The 18,917-nt window shown below is 39.4% G+C and overlaps 1 protein-coding gene across 3 annotated transcripts in view; it reads right to left on the bottom strand.

Moving 5' to 3' along the window:
• Positions 1-18,917, bottom strand: part of SYNE2 (spectrin repeat containing nuclear envelope protein 2) — a 314,602-nt gene that overhangs the window by 115,042 nt on the left and 180,643 nt on the right. For all 3 annotated transcript variants that reach the window (XM_073895326.1, XM_073895325.1, XM_073895327.1), the window contains exons 52-58: positions 17,637-17,902; positions 15,419-15,587; positions 12,954-13,109; positions 10,409-10,549; positions 8,406-8,588; positions 7,501-7,638; positions 930-1,115 (exon numbers count right to left, since the gene is read on the bottom strand). In XM_073895326.1, the coding sequence (XP_073751427.1) occupies positions 930-1,115; positions 7,501-7,638; positions 8,406-8,588; positions 10,409-10,549; positions 12,954-13,109; positions 15,419-15,587; positions 17,637-17,902 (1,239 nt within the window). The remainder of the gene's footprint in view (positions 1-929; positions 1,116-7,500; positions 7,639-8,405; positions 8,589-10,408; positions 10,550-12,953; positions 13,110-15,418; positions 15,588-17,636; positions 17,903-18,917) is intronic.

The following is an 18,917-nucleotide window of genomic DNA, read 5'->3' as shown; positions in this document are numbered from 1 at the left end:
TTTGTAGTGATATCTCCAAGTTAGGAAGGAAAGTTAAATTATATTGGAATTATTTTTTTTAATCTTATATTGAAAAAGATATAAGAAAACATATAATATCTCTTGGAGTAATTTCTATCAAAAATTGTAAAAGCATTTAAAAACCTTGGAATAAGCTTCAATAACCAAGAATGTTTAATAATGATTATTCCCTGAAGTTACATAAGTGTGACGTAGGGAATGTAACTGAGAAACAAAAAGTAAATAATTAAGACTAATTGTACCTGCCTTTGCTATGTGACTTCATCCTTAAGTAAATGCCTCACATGTTTCAAACTAAATAAACGAAATTATTTAAAAATCCTGTGGCTGCCATACAGCAGCCCCTCAGTAAATATTTGCTATTGGTGAATAAAAACTTGGGAGGTACAACTTCCTCTTCGCTAATCTGTGCTTTTGTATCAACAATATTGCCTCTCTGACAAGAACAAGTGAGTTTCTCTGATCAGGATTCTTTCCTTTAAATAGACCACTTCTGGACTGAGAATGGGGATATGTACCATGGGCTGCAAATTAAAGTAAAATATAATTCAAGAAATAAGAACATAGGGGCACCTGTGTGGTTCAGTCGGTTAAGCATCTGACTCCTGGTTTCGGCTCAGGTCATGATCTCAGAGTTGTGAGATTGAGTCCCGTGCCAGGCTCCTTGCTCAGCATGGAGTCTGCTTGAGATTCTCTGCCTCTCCCTCTCTCTCTGCCCCTCCCCCCACTTGCTCACCCTCTCTAAAATAAATAAAATCTTAAAAAAAAAAAGAAATAACATAAATGAAAAACGTACCAGACCAACGTCTTCATATAATTAGGAGTTGATTATCAGCAGTATAACTCTAATTTACTAAATGAAATATAAATTAAAAATAAGAAATCACATCTTTATAGTGCCAACTTACATCAGCCACCCGCTGAATCTGTGGAAGGCTTTCCATGATTTTTTGTTGTAAAGCTGCTACTTGACGACTTAACTCTTGTACAGACTGTGCTAAATCATTGGTTTCAAAAATTACTGACAAGTCTTCTAGATCCGTGAAAACTGAATGCAAAAGATTGTGTTTCTGTTCTGAATCTTCCAAAGCCATCTACTCAGTGGAAAACAAGGGAAAAAAGAGAGAACATCAAGATACTGAAACAAGTTGATTAAAATTTAAATCAGAGAAAATTTTGTAATTATGTATCGTGATGTACTGTGATGATTTCACAATACATGCAAATATCAAATCGTTACATTGTACACCTCAAACTCATATAATGTATGTCAATTATACCTTAGTAAGAAAAATGTAAATCAAGGGCGCCTAGGTGGTGAGCCCCTGGTTCTCCCTCTCCCTCTGCCCTGCTCATTGTCTCTCTCTCAAATAAATAAATAAAATCTTTAAAAAAAAATAACACGTTCTTCATACTTTTAAAAAAATGTAAACCAGAGAAATTTTAAATTTGTCTCCGTACTTCAAACTCCTATTCATATCATTTCTTTTTTATTTGAATAAAGATTGTATTTATTTATTTGACAGAGAGCAGGAGAGCGAGAGAAAGCACAAGCAGGGGGAGCAGCAGAGGGAGAGGAAGATGCAGACTCCCCACTAAGCAGGGAGCCCGACTCAGGGCTCAATCCCAGGACCCTGGGATCATGACCAGAGCCGGAAGCAGATGCTTAACCGACTGAGCCACCCAGGCGCCCCCAGCAACACTGGGTGACTTTAGAGCATCTCCAGCAGCTATTTTATACCATGTAACCCTGCTCCTCCAGCCAACGGTAACAGAACCAGGAACACCTGACCTGTAGTCCATCCCTCTGTAATTTGAAATTAGGGCCAAGAAAGCCATTCAGGCTCTCTCTCATTGACTGGACTTGTAATTTTGGGAACATGAATTTGAGAGAAAGAGGTAAGTGAAATGGGGATCGGAAATGAAGTGGCAATCCTGTGGCTTGTTAGTCCTGGTGCCACTGTTCTCCTCAGGCCTTCCCACAGGATGCTACTGATTGCCCTGAGACGTCTCTACAGCTCGAGTTGACCCAAATAACTTGGCACCAAAGGGACTCTACCTGATAAAACCAAATGAAAGTGAAAAACCTCCATTTTTATAATTTCTCAGACATTCCTCCTTATATAATTTCTTTCTAGAAAGGACATTTGCTTAATTCAATTAGAATTCTAGTCATAAGTCTCTAAAACATATTAGGTTATTCAGAATTTATATTGTCCTTATTCAAAATACTAGAAGAAGAAAACTTTATGGAAAACAAACCTTAAAACCAATACTTTTTTACCAATAATACTATTTATAATAGCATTATGAACAAAATACTTAGGGATAAATTCAACAATCCATGTGTAAGACCTGTACACTGAAGATTATTAAACACTGCTGAGAGAAATTAAAAAAACAAAACAAAACAAAAAGATACATCATGTTCCTGGATTGGAATAGTCAATATGGTTAAGATGTCAATTCTTGCCAAATTGATCAACAGATTTAATGCAATCCACTCAAAATTCCAATAGGCCTGTGTCTAATGACAAACTGATTCCGAAACGCACATGGAACCGCCAAAGACCCAGATTAGCCAAAACAAGTTTGAAAAAGAACTAGTTGTAGAATTTATGGGACCTGGTTTCAAGACCTACTATAAAGCTATAGTAATCCAGACTGTGTCACATCAGTGAAAGGACACACAGATCAGCAGAACAGAAGGGAAAACCTAGAATTAGACCCACATTGATTTTCAACAAGGCAGGTGGTTTTATTTTTTTTTTTTTAATTTTTTTTAAGATCTTATTTATTTATTTGACAGAGAGAGACACAGCGAGAGAAGGAACACAAGCAGGGGGAGTGGAAGAGGGAGAAGCAGGCTCCCCACCGAGCAGGGAGCCGGACATGAGGCTCCATCCCAGGACCCTGGGATCATGACCCAAGCGGAAGGCAGACGCTTAAGGACTGAGCCCCCCAGGCGCCCCAAGGCAACTGATTTTAAATAAGGCACCAAAGTAATTCAATGGTGAGTCTTTTCAACAAATGGTGCTGGAACACTCAGAACCCATAGAAAAAAATGAACCTTCATACCATATTCAAAAACAAACTTGAAACTGATCTTAGAGTTAAAACTATAAAGTTTCTAGAAGAAAAGACAGGAGGAGACCCTTCTGACCCTGGGTTAGGTAAAGATTCCTTAGATACAACACAAAAGGCTAAGCCATAGAAGAAAAATATTGATAAATTGGACTCCATCAAATACCTAACATTTGCTCCCTGAAAGACAAGACTGAGAATGAAAAGGCAAGCCACAGACCAGGAGAATATCTGTAAATCATATATCTGATAAAGGACTGGTTTTTAGAATATTTTGTAAATAACATTTACAATTCAATAATAGAAAGACAAACAGCCCAATTAAAAAATTCAACAGACATATCACAAAGGAAGTATACAAATGACAAACACATAAGTAAATTACATTCAAATAAGTAGTTACTCATTAAGAAAGGCCATTTAAACCACCCCATGAGATACCACCACGTGTCACTAGAATGGCTAAACTTTAAAAGACAGATAATATCAAGTGCAGATGAGAATATGGAGCAATTAGAACTCACATGGTCAGCGGGCTGAAAATGGTCCAGCCATTTTGGAAACAATTTGACAGTTTCTTATTCAGTTAAATACTTACTATAAAAGCCAGCAATCATACTCCTAGGTATTTACCAAATGATATGACACGAAGACATATATCCACACAAAGATCTGTATATGAACGTTCACAGCAGCTTTGCTCACAGTAGCCTGTGATGGGGAGCTCCCAGGTGGACCCTCCTAATCCCCACCTCCTGATATCCATGGCCTTATAATCAGCTCCTTTGAAGGTAGGCTGGGCTTACTGATTTACTTGCTTATTTACTATTGGCTTTACTGATTTACTTACTGAGAGGTCACTTCCAAGATCAAGTTATAAAAAGACTTGTTTTTGTCCTGGGGGCTCCCTCTTTTAGACTGTTCATAGTGAGGAAAGTCAGCTACCATGCCATGAGGCAGCCTTGTGGCAGAGGGCCACCTGTCTGCACACGGAAGTACATCTTCTGAGGCCTGCGAAGAGCCAAGTGAATGACCTTGGAAGTGCATCCTGTCTTTTCCCTCACCCAAACTAAGGCTTGACTGCATTCTTGAGACCTTGAGCCAGAGGCACTCAGCTGAGCCAGGCCTGAATTCCTGACCCACAGAAACGGGAGATAATCAATGTTTATTGTCTTAAGCTGCTAACCTAGCACAGCCCCAAACTTTAAACGAGCCAAATGTCCGTTAACTGGTGAAGGGATAAACATATTGCATATTTCCATAAATGGGACACTACTCACCAAGCAAAAGAATGAACTATCTATAAACATTAACAACCCAGATGAATCTTGAAAACATTATGCCAAGTAAAAGAAGTCAGGTATAAAAGGTGTATATTGTATGATTCTATTTATAGGACTTTGTGGAAAAAGCCAAACTATATTAATAGAAAACAATGAGTGAGTGATTCATAGGGCTAAAGGTCGGTGAAAGGGGACTGACTGCAGGAGACAGAGGAAAGTTTTTGCGGTGACGGAGATGTCCTTTATATTGATGGTGGTGGTGGTTACACAATTGTATACCTTCAACAAAACTCATCGAGTTGCACACTTAAAATAGGTGTATTTTGGCGCACCTGGTGGGCTTAGTTGGTAGCACATGCAACTCTTAGTCTTGGGGTCATGAGTTCAAGCCCTACATTGGGTATAGAGTTTACTTTAAAATATCTATCTATCTATATATGTATGTACATATATATACACACATATATGATGTATTTTACTATATGTAAATTATACCTCGATGAAATTTATTAAAAAATGAGTTGTTTTTCTATTTTTACAATGACAATTTATGTCTCAACGATTCTTAATTACAACAGCAGTCTTTCTAGAATCATCTTTGGGTTATAAAAACCTATTTAAACAAATACAATCCAGGTAGAAGGTTATAGTGCAATTAAAACAGAAATCTTGGGACGCCTGGGTGGCTCAGTTGGTTAAGCATCTGCCTTTGGCTCAAGTCATGATCCCAGGGTCCTGGGATTGAGTACCACATTGCGCTCTTTGCTCAGGTGGGAGCTGCTTCTCCCTCTGCCCCTCCCCCCCATGCTCGTGCTCTCTCTCTCTCTCTCTCTCTCTTTGACAAATAAATACAATCTTTTTAAAAAAACCAATGCCAGATGCCTGGGTGGCTCAGTTGGTTGAGCAGCTGCCTTCGGCTCAGGTCGTGATCCTGGGGTCCTGGGATCGAGCCCCAATCGGGAGCCCGCTTCTCCCTCTGCCTCTCCCTCTCCCTGCTGCTCTGCCTACTTGTGCTCTCTCTCTCTTTCTCTCTGTCAAATAAATAAATAAACAAAATCTTTAAAAAAAAATCAATGCCTGGTAATGCTAGAAAAATAGAAAAGGATATCTTAAAAATAGGACAACTATTTTCAAAATAGGAAAAAATGGAAATTTCACATATAACTAGTTGTTTGAGACTTATTTTCCATTGGAGGATTTATGAGGATGCCTTCTGAGGTAAATCAACCTCCCTTTATACCTACTTCCTCTAGCTCATAAACTAGAGTTCCACTAAGTTCTAGTTCATAAACCAAGGCCAGCAAATTAGGATGTTCTGAACAGTTTAAGAGATACTTCTACACATTACATTTGTGTCAGTAGAAGGTAGCAAAAGTATAGATGCTTTTGCCTGAGTTCACTCTTTTTTTAAAGATTCCATTCATTTATTTGACAGAGAGCGAGAGAGCATGAGCAGGGGCAGCGGCAGAGGGAGAGGGAGAACCAGGCTCCCCCTGAGCAGAGAAGCCCAACGTGGGGCTCGATCCCAGGACCCTGATAACATGACCTGAGCTGAAGGCAGATACTTAACCGACTGAGCCACCCAAGCACCTCTTGAGTTCACTCTTGACAAAAAAATTTTTTAACTCAGAACAAGCATCTGAGGAAAAGAGTATTAATTCCTCTTTTCTGTCTTTGCAAACTCCTTGAAAATGGTGAAAAATACAGGCAACTTAAAATAAAAGTGGACATGCTATGGGGACATGGAAAGCCAGCCCAAGAGGTGGGGGCAGAAATCACAGGCAAGGGGAAGAAAGAAACAAGTGGCTGAAAGGCGGCATCTTTACAACGGTTACCACAAGGCAAACCACAGGGCAAAAGGGGCCAACAAATCTCACACATCAGGGAGGTATGAAGTCAGCTGTTCTCTTGGGAACATACTGTGCTAGTTTAAAGATATAAAAAGGAGCTGGATCGACGTTGAGGTCTGATTATTCTAAAAATTGTGATAGAATAAACCTTTTCCTAAGAGATTCTTTCTTGGGGTTGAATAATATGAGAGAAGGAAATACTCCTTCACAGTAAAACTTAAGCCAATACTTGGCATCTCGAAGAACTCTTGTAGTCATGGCCCCAGGTAAGAAAATACCCTCATTTGTTTGGTCTTTGTAAGCTAGCATGGAGACATCGGACACCAAAAACGGCAGAATGTTTGTAATCACGGCATGCTGTAACTGGAAGGAACTATGGATTAGTTTTCTAATGTTGTGTAATTAATTGCCACAAACTTCGTGGCTTAAAATAAAACAAATGTATTATCTCCTATTTTCCATGGCTCGAGAGTACAGGCGTAGCTTAGGAGGGTCCTTGGCTATCAAAGGCTACCACAAGGCTGCTATCAAGGTGCCATATGGAGCATAGGTTTCTCTTCCAAGTTCACTTAGGTTGTCGGGAGGATTCAGTCCTAGGGCCGAGATCTCAGTTTTCCTGCTGGGTACTGACTGGGGGAGTCAGCTTCTCTCTTCCTTAGAAGCACTCTCAGCTTCTAAATCTAAAGGCTGCCCAAGGGTCCTAGCCCCATGGCCCTCCCCTAATATCGCAGCTTACTTCATCAAGCCAGTGGGAGAACTCTCCAGTGTGCTCTCAGGGAGTCTTATAATCACATAACCATGATTAATCATTTATTCAAGGGAGTGACTAACCCATTACCTGAGCCATATACTGTAACCTAATTAACAGGGTGGCTAATTCATCACACACTCGCCTATCCCTGCCTGCGCTCAACAGGACGGGGTTATACAGTTGTGTACATCAGCGGACAGCAATACTGGGGGCCGTCTTAGAATTCTGTTGACCAAAACCAACACCAATCACTGCAACATTCTTTCTTCACAGATAGGGGAAACCAAGGCCCACGGAGGAAAACAATAATTACCCAAAGAGGACAGAAAGAACTAGATCCTGTCTCTGTCTGAGCCTGCCACTCTTCCAAGCTTCCTTCTATCATCTGGCATGGTTGAAGATAAGGCGGTTTTTCAGGAAAGAAGGGGGAAAAAGCACCACAACAGTCAGCTAGACCATGAACCATTATGTAGATTCTGGGACCCTCAGGGAACGCGGAAAGAACACTTACCTGAAGGGTGCTGGCGTGCTGACTCAGTGCCTTTGAAGAATCATAGTCAGAAGGATTGGCCAGCAAACGGCCAGTATTTTCTATCCAAGCCTCAGTACTCCTCAAAAGGTCGCGGTATTCCTCCATCTTAACTGTGGCCTGTGAAAGAGAGGCTGTAGTAAAGAGTATGACACCTTCTCCTTGAGTCAAAGGAGTCCTGAATGAAGAATTTGTTACTGCCAATCAGGCCGTGCCTGGGGGGACTCGCCCACCCCCTCCAGGTTTTGACCTTTCTAACGTTTAAGACAAATAATCCTGACCATACATGGAAAGGACTTAAGAAGTTCTACTCTAATGCTCTGGGTCTCAGTAACAGTTCCCAGATAGCCTTGCAACTCGTCTGGTTCCCATTTTATGCTTCATTCTCAAAACTGGATTTGAGTTTTGTCCTCCTATACGGGGCCTTTTCCTCTAATATCCCAGTTTGTCTGGGACTAGGCTCCTGCCTCGTTCTTGCTAGATCACATGTACAACTCACCCACCAAGACCCCTACTTGGAAAGATGGGAGGCAGTGTCTTGTTCCTGAATGACATTCTTTCTCATGGCCGGCTCCCCTCAGGGATTCTTGAGATTGCCTGTCGGAAATGCCCATGACCTACTGGGAAGCCCCATGCTCAGACGGATTCCTGCAGCAGTCTGGCTTCTGGATACTTGCTTCCGCCTGTCCAGTCAGACTTCCTGCTGGTGTCAGCAGTGAAATCTATCCTCCCGGTGCCCACCTGAACCTGTCGTGTGGCTCTAACTTCAGAACCTTAAACTGGCAATTGAAGAGAAACTGGCTGTCTCTGAATATCTATTTTCATTTTGTTTCAAAGCCTTCTCAATACCACAAGCTAAAGGTAGTTATCACGTGTTACTGTCATACCTTATTTAACTGTGAGGTTCTAGATTCCGCTCTCTGTGAGACTTGCTGATACTGCTGGAAAGGAATCATCAAGTTATCCATCCATTCTTGAGCCTGTCCTGGATGCTGTTCAACAATGTCCTGCACTTCAGAATCCAGCTCATTTAGCTTGGAACGCCAGAGGTCTAGCTCGTCCCACATTTTCTGGAGAAGGAAATCATAGTCACTTTGAATGCAGAGGTCCTGACTCGTGTAAATTCCTAGTTTTTGCACTGTATTTGCACTCGTGAATGCTACCAAAACATCACAGGCACGCTATTTCACTTATGCCCAGAAACCACTTGTGACCTAAATTGAAAAACACCTTTTCTGAGGTCTCTTCGTCTAACTGTATTCATTTCAGGTACAGAATTAACTACAAGGGTGCAGAGAGACCTGGACATTTCCAGAGACAAATGACACCAAACAAGGTCAATATAAGGGTGATGAGGTAACATTATGTTATACCCGAATCTTTTTGGACCATACATATGTGTGTGTGTGTATTTAATCTAGAAAACAATTTCATTAAATGTAAAAATAGGGGTGTGTGGGTGGCTCAGTTGGTTTTAGCTCAGGTCTTGATCTCAGGGTCTTGAGTTCAAGCCCGCATTGGGCTCCACATTGGGCATGGAGCCTACTTTAAAAAAAAAAAAAAAAGTATAAAAATAAAACTAACAAAAAGTTTTGACTTAGGACTAATGCAGTGGGAAAAAAATTTACTGACTGCTTTTGGCTTTAAGAATCCAACAGATTGGATTCAAACCTGGACTTGTATGGACAGAAAAACTCTCAAAGGTAAAATATTTAATTCTTATTTAATATTTGCTTAAGACCCAAATTTTTAGAAATAGGAAAAATATACTGGTTGAATTAGGTTCCTCTACTTATTAAGACTTAAGGGGCGCCTGGGTGGCTCAGTCGTTAAGCGTCTGCCTTCAGCTCAGGTCATGATCCCAAGGGTCCTGGGATCGAGCCCCGGCATCGGGCTCCCTGCTCTGTGGGAAGCCTGCTTCTCCCTCTCCCACTCCCCCTGCTTGTGTTCCCTCTCTCACTGTCTCTCTCTGTCAAATAAACAAATAAAATCTTAAGGAAAAAAAAAGAATCAAGATTTTGTCCAATGGTGAGGCATATTCTAACCTATTTTTAAAAGTCTCCATTCATATAAAATTCTTCCTTAAAATGTAAATTAGAGTAAGACTGCTTTCCACATGCTGAAGTTTACTAGGGAGTTAATGGTAGAAAATCATGCTTATATACAGTTTTACCTGACACTTGATTTCCTAAGATATTTTACAAGGGAAATAAATTTGGAATTTCTATTTTCCTGTTTCCCCTTGTAGTCTAAAGTTGTTAATTCTATTCAAATCCTATTGAAATATATTGTTTAATCAAATACATTTCAGAAATGTTCTGTATCATATTTCCCATGTTAATCCACCTTAGAAAAGAAAGACTCCAAGAAATGCTCATAGAAATATGTTAGCTTTGTTTTTTATATTTGATATTTATATATAATATTTTTTATATCAGTCTTCCCAGGATAAGGTCTTTACTCTCCTTGACTTGTGAAAAGGCTAGTTCACAACTGCAGGCTCTCAGGGGTTCAGGCATATTCCCACCATGGGAAAACTGAGAACAGCTCTCGGGGAGCCTGGATGGCTCAGTCAGTTAAGTGTACGACACTTGGTTTCGGCTCAGGTCATGATCTCAGGGTTGTGAGGTTCTGCGCTTGGCAGGGAGCCTGCTTGGGAGTCTCTCCCTCTCTCTCCCTCTGCCCCCCCCCCCAAAAAAACCAACAACTGAGAACAGTTCTTAAGTGCAACTTCCTCCACCAAGCCTCCGCAAAGGGACACTCAGTAAGGTGGACCCTGTGGATTTGGATTAGGATCTCTGTGCTTTGGATTCATCCCACAGAGCACACCCTGAGGACCGAGGAACAGCAGGAACACCGGATGCAGAGGGCAATTCAAGGAGGATGTTACCTTTTGAATTTCTTGAGCTTTCTCAATGTTTTTGCTTTTCTGCTGCAGCATCTTTTCAACACTGTGAAGCCCATTGTTAATTTCGTCTATTTTCCTACTCATTGTATATGAGGGTGAACTTTTCAAAACTTCACTGCTAATCTGTTACAATGAAAGAAAGACACATTCGGCTCACAGATGTCTTCAATACTCTAGCCACAGGTTCAGGCGGCAAAATGGATAGTCACACTGTTAGACAACTTTACTTATAAAAAGTCTTTTAAAGGCTAGGGGGAACATCCCAAACCCTACTAGCTAGTATGTTAATGAGAGGGTAGATTAGCAGACTAGGAAATGGTGCCTGTGCTCATTTGACCTTATAAATCCAATCTAAAAAAAAGGAAAATAAAACCAACAAACAAAAATTTGTTGAATGTAATCCACAGCATGTACTACAGATCTGTGCGGAGTATCCCCAAACTACTGAGTGTACTGTCTGAGACATACCCCAATGGAGCAAATGATATGAAAAAATTCAATGGGGATAAGTTGTTCATTATACAGTCTCTCATTTTATGAGAAAGACCTCTGCACAGAACTGTTTTCAATAAAACCTAACTTATTCTCAAGCTGACTTAAAAAAATGTAATTCCCACCGTAATATTCATTTGGGTGAAATAACCTAAAACTCGCTCTTCCTTGAGGATGCACAAAGCTTAGTTTTTCTCTGTGTGAATGTTTCTAGTATTATGTTTTCACAGCAATCAGAAATCTAGCTGCTGAAGAGTGTAATTTTTTTATCTGAATGATTTTCTTAGGAAAATAACTTGGGCTAGGAATGATAACAGATGAATGTTGACTATGTCATTTTTCAAATACCTGATTAGTTCTTGTTCTTGGTTTGTTTGTTTGTTTTTAAGGCTATGTTGATAAGGCTTTCTCCCAGCAGCTACTAAATAACCAAATAATACTTTATGCTTGCGTATAATCCTTTAACCCTTTTAAAAAACGACTATATCTGTATAACCATTAAGACTAAAACCTTTCAATGCAAATAGTACACAGATGCCAAAACTAAACACAGGCTAATTGACTCGCTTAAGGTCACGAATCAAGGCAGCCGTTGAACTTGTCCTGAGAAGCCCTGAGTCACCAGACTCTGGAGTCCCAGGCTCTTTTTCACGTTTCAGGATGTTGATACTTTTATAAAATGTTTTTATTCCACAGACCAGAACGCAGTCGAGATTTTTAGGGAAAAAAATTAATCCTATGTTAGTTTTTAAATTGCTGTAATAGCTTTTTATTGCTATGTAACAAATTCCTACAAAGTGAAGTTTTCTGATACTTGGGGCAGTTACTCCCTTGGCAGAAAAGCATATAATTTAGGTACATTAGGAGAGACCATGATTTAGGAAAAGTAAGCAGCCCTCCGAATTACACCAAATGGTTCTGAGTCTGCCTGGATCCTCCAGATACATCTAACAATAAAAATCAGTTGCTATTTGTTACAAACATACAAGTTACCATTGAAACTTTCAACCCCTAAATTTAAAATGGATTTTGATTATTCCCTTTGTTAGGGATTTTCACATGAAGTATTCATGGAAACAAATTTAGCTGCTCTCAAAACCTTTAATATTGTCTTAAAATCAATAGTGCATGATTCTTGAGAAAGTACCTCCTAACAGTTTTTCTTGTGTGTTAAATCAACAAAATTTCTTAGAAATGTGTATTAGGAGCTTACATGTTTTTTCATGGGTCAGATTTTCCTGAGAAATCTGTCAAAGAAGTTAACTGAGTTTGAAATACGATTTTTTTGTGTGTGTGTTTGCATTTAAAATTTATTGTATTAAGTTAGAGGTACCCAAGATTTCAAAAAGCAATACAAACTATAGAAATGGTCCCTGAAAGCAATACAAAAATCCTTCTGTGGATGCTGGACCAAATAGAATTTTGTTCCGTTGGATGTAAGCTGCCTTTCTATAATCCAATAAATTTGTCTTGCTAACTCCTGGGTCTCCAGTACTATGAAACATTTCCCACTCTTTCTTCCAATCTTCAGATTCATCCATTCAGGGATAAAGATTTGCTCAGGTATGTTCCGTGAGAACTGTGTTACCACCATCAAAAAGATAGTGTGTGTTAAATGCTATTCCTAGTGAGTTGTGAAATTTATATTCTTATTGTCCTTGGTTGCAATTTCAAAACATTCACAGGGAATAAGTTTTAAAGCAAAGTATTATTCATGTCCAATATTTTAAAGTGATTCTCCAGTTTAAAAAAAAAAAGCCAAGTAAAAGCTAATCTATAATTCTACTTTTAAACGCAAGAGAAGAAAAGCTAAGCATCTTGACAACTAAAAATAAACACATTATCTAATTCTGTTATCTGTCACTTATTTAGAGCAATTTTATCTCCATATTCAATAGACAAAATTATCACTTACCTAAACTCTATAAAATAAAGTCATAGCTGAAATCAGGGCAAATAAAAATGGACATTACATGATCTTTTCTTTATACCCATTCAACTCATAAATAATAACACTAATACAAATGATTATTACCTTCTCATCTATGTCTTCTAAAGCTTTTCTGCATTCTTCCACCTGGGAGCCAATCTCTGCAGGGACTAGGGTGTACATTTCAGAATACTTGATTCGCAGTTTTTCCATAATATTCTCAAAAGTTAGCTTCCCTTTCTTAAAAATGCTTTGAAGCTCCTAAAATCATCAAGAGAGTTTCAAATAGGCACAGAAAGGGGAAAAAGTTTAACTCTAAAAGTGAAAGCAGCTTTCCAGCACATCCTTATGATTTAAATGAGCACACTTTGCATGACAAAGCCTCACTACTGATACAAGCCGATTAAGCCCGAGAGATCTGAGTTTGGTCAGATGATGCTTCCTAGTGTGTAAGAATTAAACTTGATACCTCTTCATAGTGTCAAACCATTGTCCTCAAAAGACATTACAACATCTCCTGCTTCTAAAGTACCTCTAGGATTTAACTATCTCTGTTGCAGTCTTGATCTAAAAAGCTCCAAGTAGCAAAAAAGTTTCAAAGAAGTTTTGTTGTTGTTGTTGTTATTATTAACTTGTTACCATTTCTGCTTCTTCCTACATTATCATCACAATGATTCAAGGCCACTAAAAGCCCTAGGCTTGAAGCACAAGTGTCTGCTTTCATGTAATTAGACAGCCCAGCAGAGCCGACTTCTTTCAAAGGGGAGGGTTCCAGTTCCCTGCAAAGAATGTGGGTTTTAAGAGATAAAAGAAACCTGAACAAATAGTCTATTGGCTGTGGCCTAGAAACAAAATCTGATCTACGTTCTCCTGCACTAATTATAAAGGAGAAACTCATTTGTTTGGGAAAGTTTCCCAAAGATCAAGTGGAAAAATACTTCTTGACTTTACTGTGGTTTTTGGGGGTTTGTTTTGTTTTTACAGTAGCTGTTCAGTAGCATTATTCGTGTTAATGGATTGAGTCACCGCACTGAAGAATGATTACAATTTGAATGACTCCATGATGTGTCACTGTTTTCTTTTTTTTAACCCTCAGTGAAAACAAATCTAGAGATGGAAAGTTAGAGAACAATGCCATTCAGACAAAGGTGGAGTTTGAAGTATAGTGCCATCCTGTTTGATCTAGACCTAGTCAGAGTATAGGTCTTCATTCAGAGCTACACACAGATAACTTCCCCATGGTGAGGGAGAGTTAAGTTCCCTCTAACAACACTGAGCTCCGATTAACAGCGCGTTACACTGGAGTAAACTTCCAGTTGCCGGTTTTGCTTGTTACCGTTGGGCCGGAATCAGTCTTAAAAAATGAGGTCCCAAATAACAGAGGAGGATGTGCATAGCCCTTGTGATAGTGCGATTTAAGAGATATATTTGGTTGTCATCCCTGGTTCCTGAACAGCTTCTAAGACCCTTGGAATTTCCTGGATAGGAGTAAGAGGAGTGTCTTTTGTTATTTATAACAAGCCCTTTTCAACCATACCTGAGTTTATGCTAATGAATGACTCTTGGGCCTCTAGAGAGATTCAGGATGGGGCCTGGTTGCCAGAGGAACCAATCATGTGATTAGAGGGTTGGAACGTTCAGCCCCAATTCCCAACCTCTAGGGTGGGGCGAAGAGCTGAAGGTTGAGTTAAATTATCAACAGCCAATGATTTAACCAATCGTGCCTCCATAGTGGAACTACCATAAAAACCCCTGATCAGTGAGGTATGGAGAATCTGGAGTTGGTGCTGGGAAAGTGGTACACCCAGAGAGGGCCTGGACTACCCACTTACCTTGCTCCATGCATCTCTTTTATTGTTCATGCATCTCTCTTATTGGCTGATTCCCAGTTGTATCTTTTACCAGTAATAGTAAAGTGCTTTCCTGACTTCTATAAGCCATTCTAGTAAATTATTAAACCTGAGGAGGGGGTCATGGGAACCCCTGATCGATAGCGAGTCAGTCAGAATTACAGGAGGCCCAGGACTTGTGACTGGCTTCTGAAATGGGGGTGGTCTTGCGGAAGTGAGCCCTTAATCTTTGTGGTCTGTGCTAACTCCTGCTAGTTAGTGTTACTGTTGAACTGAATTGTAGGACACCTAGTTGGCTTCCAGAGACTTGGGGGAAAACCCCCACACATTTGGTGTCAAAAGTGTGGGGAGTAAAAACAGTTGCACCCTTGTCAGAGACAAATCATACATCCTACTTAAGTCAGTAGTCTAACACCCTATTCAGTAATGCTCTGGGACCCCTGTTCACCAAACACACCTGAAAAGCCACTGAAAAAGGACTGCTGGGTCCAGACTGGCCTACCTCCCTGCTCTCAACTTTATTCTCTGCACTCTAGCCACAGTGATCTTTTATGACTTGGCCCACATCATGCCACAGGGCCTTTGCATGTGCTTTCCTCTCTCCTGGACCACTCCCTCCACTCTAGTCACAAAGTTACCTCTGCCCCAAGGACTCTGGATTCAAGATTGCAGACCTGTGTCGGCCACATTCACTGGTTCCTCACTTCATTCCTCACTTACCTCAAACTGTTCTGCCTTTTCTGGGTGGTCTTGTAATTCCATATTTTGAAAAGAAGTTGCAGTCTGTTGAAATAAATTCTTCAAAGTAATTATTTCTTTTGTGAAAGAATGTCTTTCTTGGATTTCATTCTCCATCAATTCCTTATTTTCTTGAGCTTTCTGAAAAAGCCTAACATACAACATCAAAATAAAATTGTGTCTCTATCCTGCTTTCTTGTGAGATAGTTTTATTTCAACAATTAACACAGTGTCTGCATAGTTCACAAAAGAAGATTTTTTTTCCTGAGCAAAAAGTACCAGTTTTCAATGATTTATTTACTACATACACAAACATATACCAAATTCTATCAATCAAAAACCTCTCTAAACTTCCATCTCAAAATATCCTCTTTTCACACTTTACATTCCAATTGCTCTCTCCATCCTACTTTCCTCCATGTGATCCTTGAGTTCAACTGAATATGACCTAGAGGTGAGAATGGAGTCACCAGTGGGCTTTTGGGGATAGATGACCCCTTTCGCCTTTTTATCTCCGCCGACCCCATTTGCTGTAGATGTAGCCACCTTACTAGTAGAGAAGTTTAAGAGGGTACAATCTTTCCTGAGAGCTATTTGGTAAGTATTTCTAGCCATAAATATATTATATCCTTTGACCCCATCATTCCTCTTGGCGTCTTTCTCAAAGAATTAATCACAGATGCAGACAGAGATTCTAGCATAAGAATATTCACTAGAGTGTTTTTACAAAAGTAAAAAAAAAAATTATGTATAATTTAAAAGTTCTATATTAGGGCTTTGGTTAAATAAATTATGGCATATTCACATGTGAAATATTACATAGTTATGTTTTAAGGAACATTTAATGGCATAGGCAAATTAACATGATATGCTGATAAATCATTTAGCAGACAACAAAACAGTATAGTATTATAATTTGTTTAAAAATACAATCATAGTAAAAAAGGTGAGTGATTGGCAGTGATTATTGTTAAATGGTAAAATTAAAGGGGGATTTATATTAATCTTTATAATTTTCCACATTCCCTAAACTTCCTATAGTGAGTATCTATTACTCAAATAGAAAAACAGCAAACATTAAGAAAAAAATTCAAAGGATATTCATCCTCAATGATACCAGGGTGGAGAACATAGGCTTGTTTTTATTGTTATTAATCTTTTCCAACGCCCCCCCATTCCCGGCTTTTCTTGAGTATAGTTGACACACAATGCTACATTTGTTTCCGGTGTACAATGTAGTGATTTGACAGGTTTATACATTATTCTATGCTCACCACAAGTATAGCTGCCATCTGTCCCATTACATTGCTATTACAATTAACTGTATTCCTTATGATCTGCTTTTTATTCCAACTTAGTCCATAACTGAAGGCCTATATCTCCCACTCCCCTTCACCCATTTTGCTCATCCACCTCCCTCCCTCCCCTCCAGTTCTGCTTTTTGTTTATTCTTTTTTTTTTTTTTGAGATCCAGTTTATGAGTGAAGTCATATGGTATTTGTCTTTCTCAGACTGACTTATTTCACTTAGTATAATACCCTCTAGTTCCATTCATGTTGTCTCAAGTGGCACGAACTCATCCTTTTCTATGGCTGTGTAATATTTCATTGGGTACATATACCATATTTTCCTTATCCTTTTGTCTGTTGATGGACACTTTGGTTGCTTCCATGTCTTGGCTATTGTAATAATGCTGCAATAAACATAGGGGTGCATGTATCTTTTGAGGTAATGTTTTCATTTTCCCTGGGCAAATACCCAATAGTGGGATTCTTAGAGCATATGGTATTTCTATTTTTAATTTTGTGAGGAACCTCCATACTATTTTCCACAGGGTATGTACCATTCCAACCCTTTTTATACTTTTCTGCATTAACCCAATTCTATCATATCATTTGTCATTACACTATATTTTTATATTTTCAAAATCAAGAAATTTTAAGCCTGAATTGTCAGGTGCGTTTCCTTAATAGTTTTTTTTTTTTTTTAAGATTTTATTTATTTTCAGAGAGTTAGTGATAGCGAGAGCAGGAACACAAGCCAGGGGAGTGGGAGAGGGAGAAGCAGACTCCCCGCTAAGCAGGGAGCCTGATGTGGGACTCGATCCCGGGACTCCAGGATCATGACCTGAGCCGAAGGCAGTCGCTCAACCAACTGAGCCACCCAGGCGCCCCCCTTAATAGTTTTTTATAAGTCTTACTTGTTGCATTGTTCCTGCATTGATGTAATCTCTTGAAATGCTGGAATCATCTCTATAGCCTCTAAGCTTTGGGGAGCATTCTGGATACTTCTCATGCGCTGAAGAAGTAAGGTCAGTAACAGCTGCTGCTTCTCTACATTTTCTTGGTAACGGCATAAAGAATCTTGCAGCTCACAAAGCTCTTCTGTAGTGGCTGCCTCTTTTGCTTTTGAAATTTCAGAGAGATCCTCTTGAAGATTATCTAAAATAATTGCTTCCCGTTCAATCTAATTCAACAAACAAAAAAAGAGAACTGAAATAACTAAAATGTACTCGGACCATTTAAGGAGCTGAAACATACCTTGGCCTTCATAATTTTTGTATAATGGCTGTTCAGGGTTCCTAATGCCATATCCTCGCTCAAAGTGGTATCTGTCTTCCTCTAGCTGGGAATATTATTCCTGCACTATTGGAATCCCAGAGTTCCCAGCCATTGATCATGCAGATATGAGATTAAAATGAAGTATTACTGTCGTGAGCTGAAGGAAACACTGTTGAATATTTTCATAAATAATTTCTCTCTCCTTCAGATTTCAGCTGCAGAAAGCAGTTATTTCTCTTGAGATATCTATAAGCCAGTTAGAATGAGCGCCACCAAACTGCAACTATTATATAAAAGGTTGGGCAACTGCTGGGTAATTTTTCTACAGGGGTCTTTTCTTTCACACCCTATTCCTATATGCTCAAACAAGTAAGTCCGGTACTTCCTTGTTACCCTAACACCTACACCAAAGGGAAAGCAGGCCTAACTAATCATGTGTTTGTCAACACGGTGATGTGCAGAACCCAGAAATACATAACATCGCGTATCAGCAAAATGGAGTTCTATCATCTTTGACCCCAGAACGAAGACACAGAAAATCAGATCCCTCTAATGCACCTCTTCAAACACCGTGGCCCTCACCTTAGCTGCACCATACATTTACCACATTCTTCCCTAAGCCTGTCAACTCTCCTGCTCTAACGTTCAAACTGAGTCAGGCATCTGGCAATCTTGACATTACAGAATATCACACTAGGCAACTACATTTATTCAACGCTAACTGAAATGGTAAATGAAAACCTGGATGCCAAAGGGTAAAAAATAAAGCCTATGAAAATTTAGGAATTCCAGCATAATTTAAGTTTCCAGGAGCTCAGTGGTCTAGGGCATGCCAGAATTCCATAACCTAAAGATCAAGTCGTTCAATCCTGTAGCTCTAGCATTAAGAAAGAGGCCCAACACTGGATGTGTCCATTGGG

Source organism: Callorhinus ursinus, unplaced genomic scaffold (assembly GCF_003265705.2).
Source record: "Callorhinus ursinus isolate GAN/ISIS: 27379988/994484 unplaced genomic scaffold, GSC_fseal_2.0 scaffold8, whole genome shotgun sequence".
Classification (NCBI taxonomy): Eukaryota; Metazoa; Chordata; class Mammalia; order Carnivora; family Otariidae; genus Callorhinus; species Callorhinus ursinus.
This window is presented reverse-complemented; position numbering and strand designations above follow the sequence as displayed.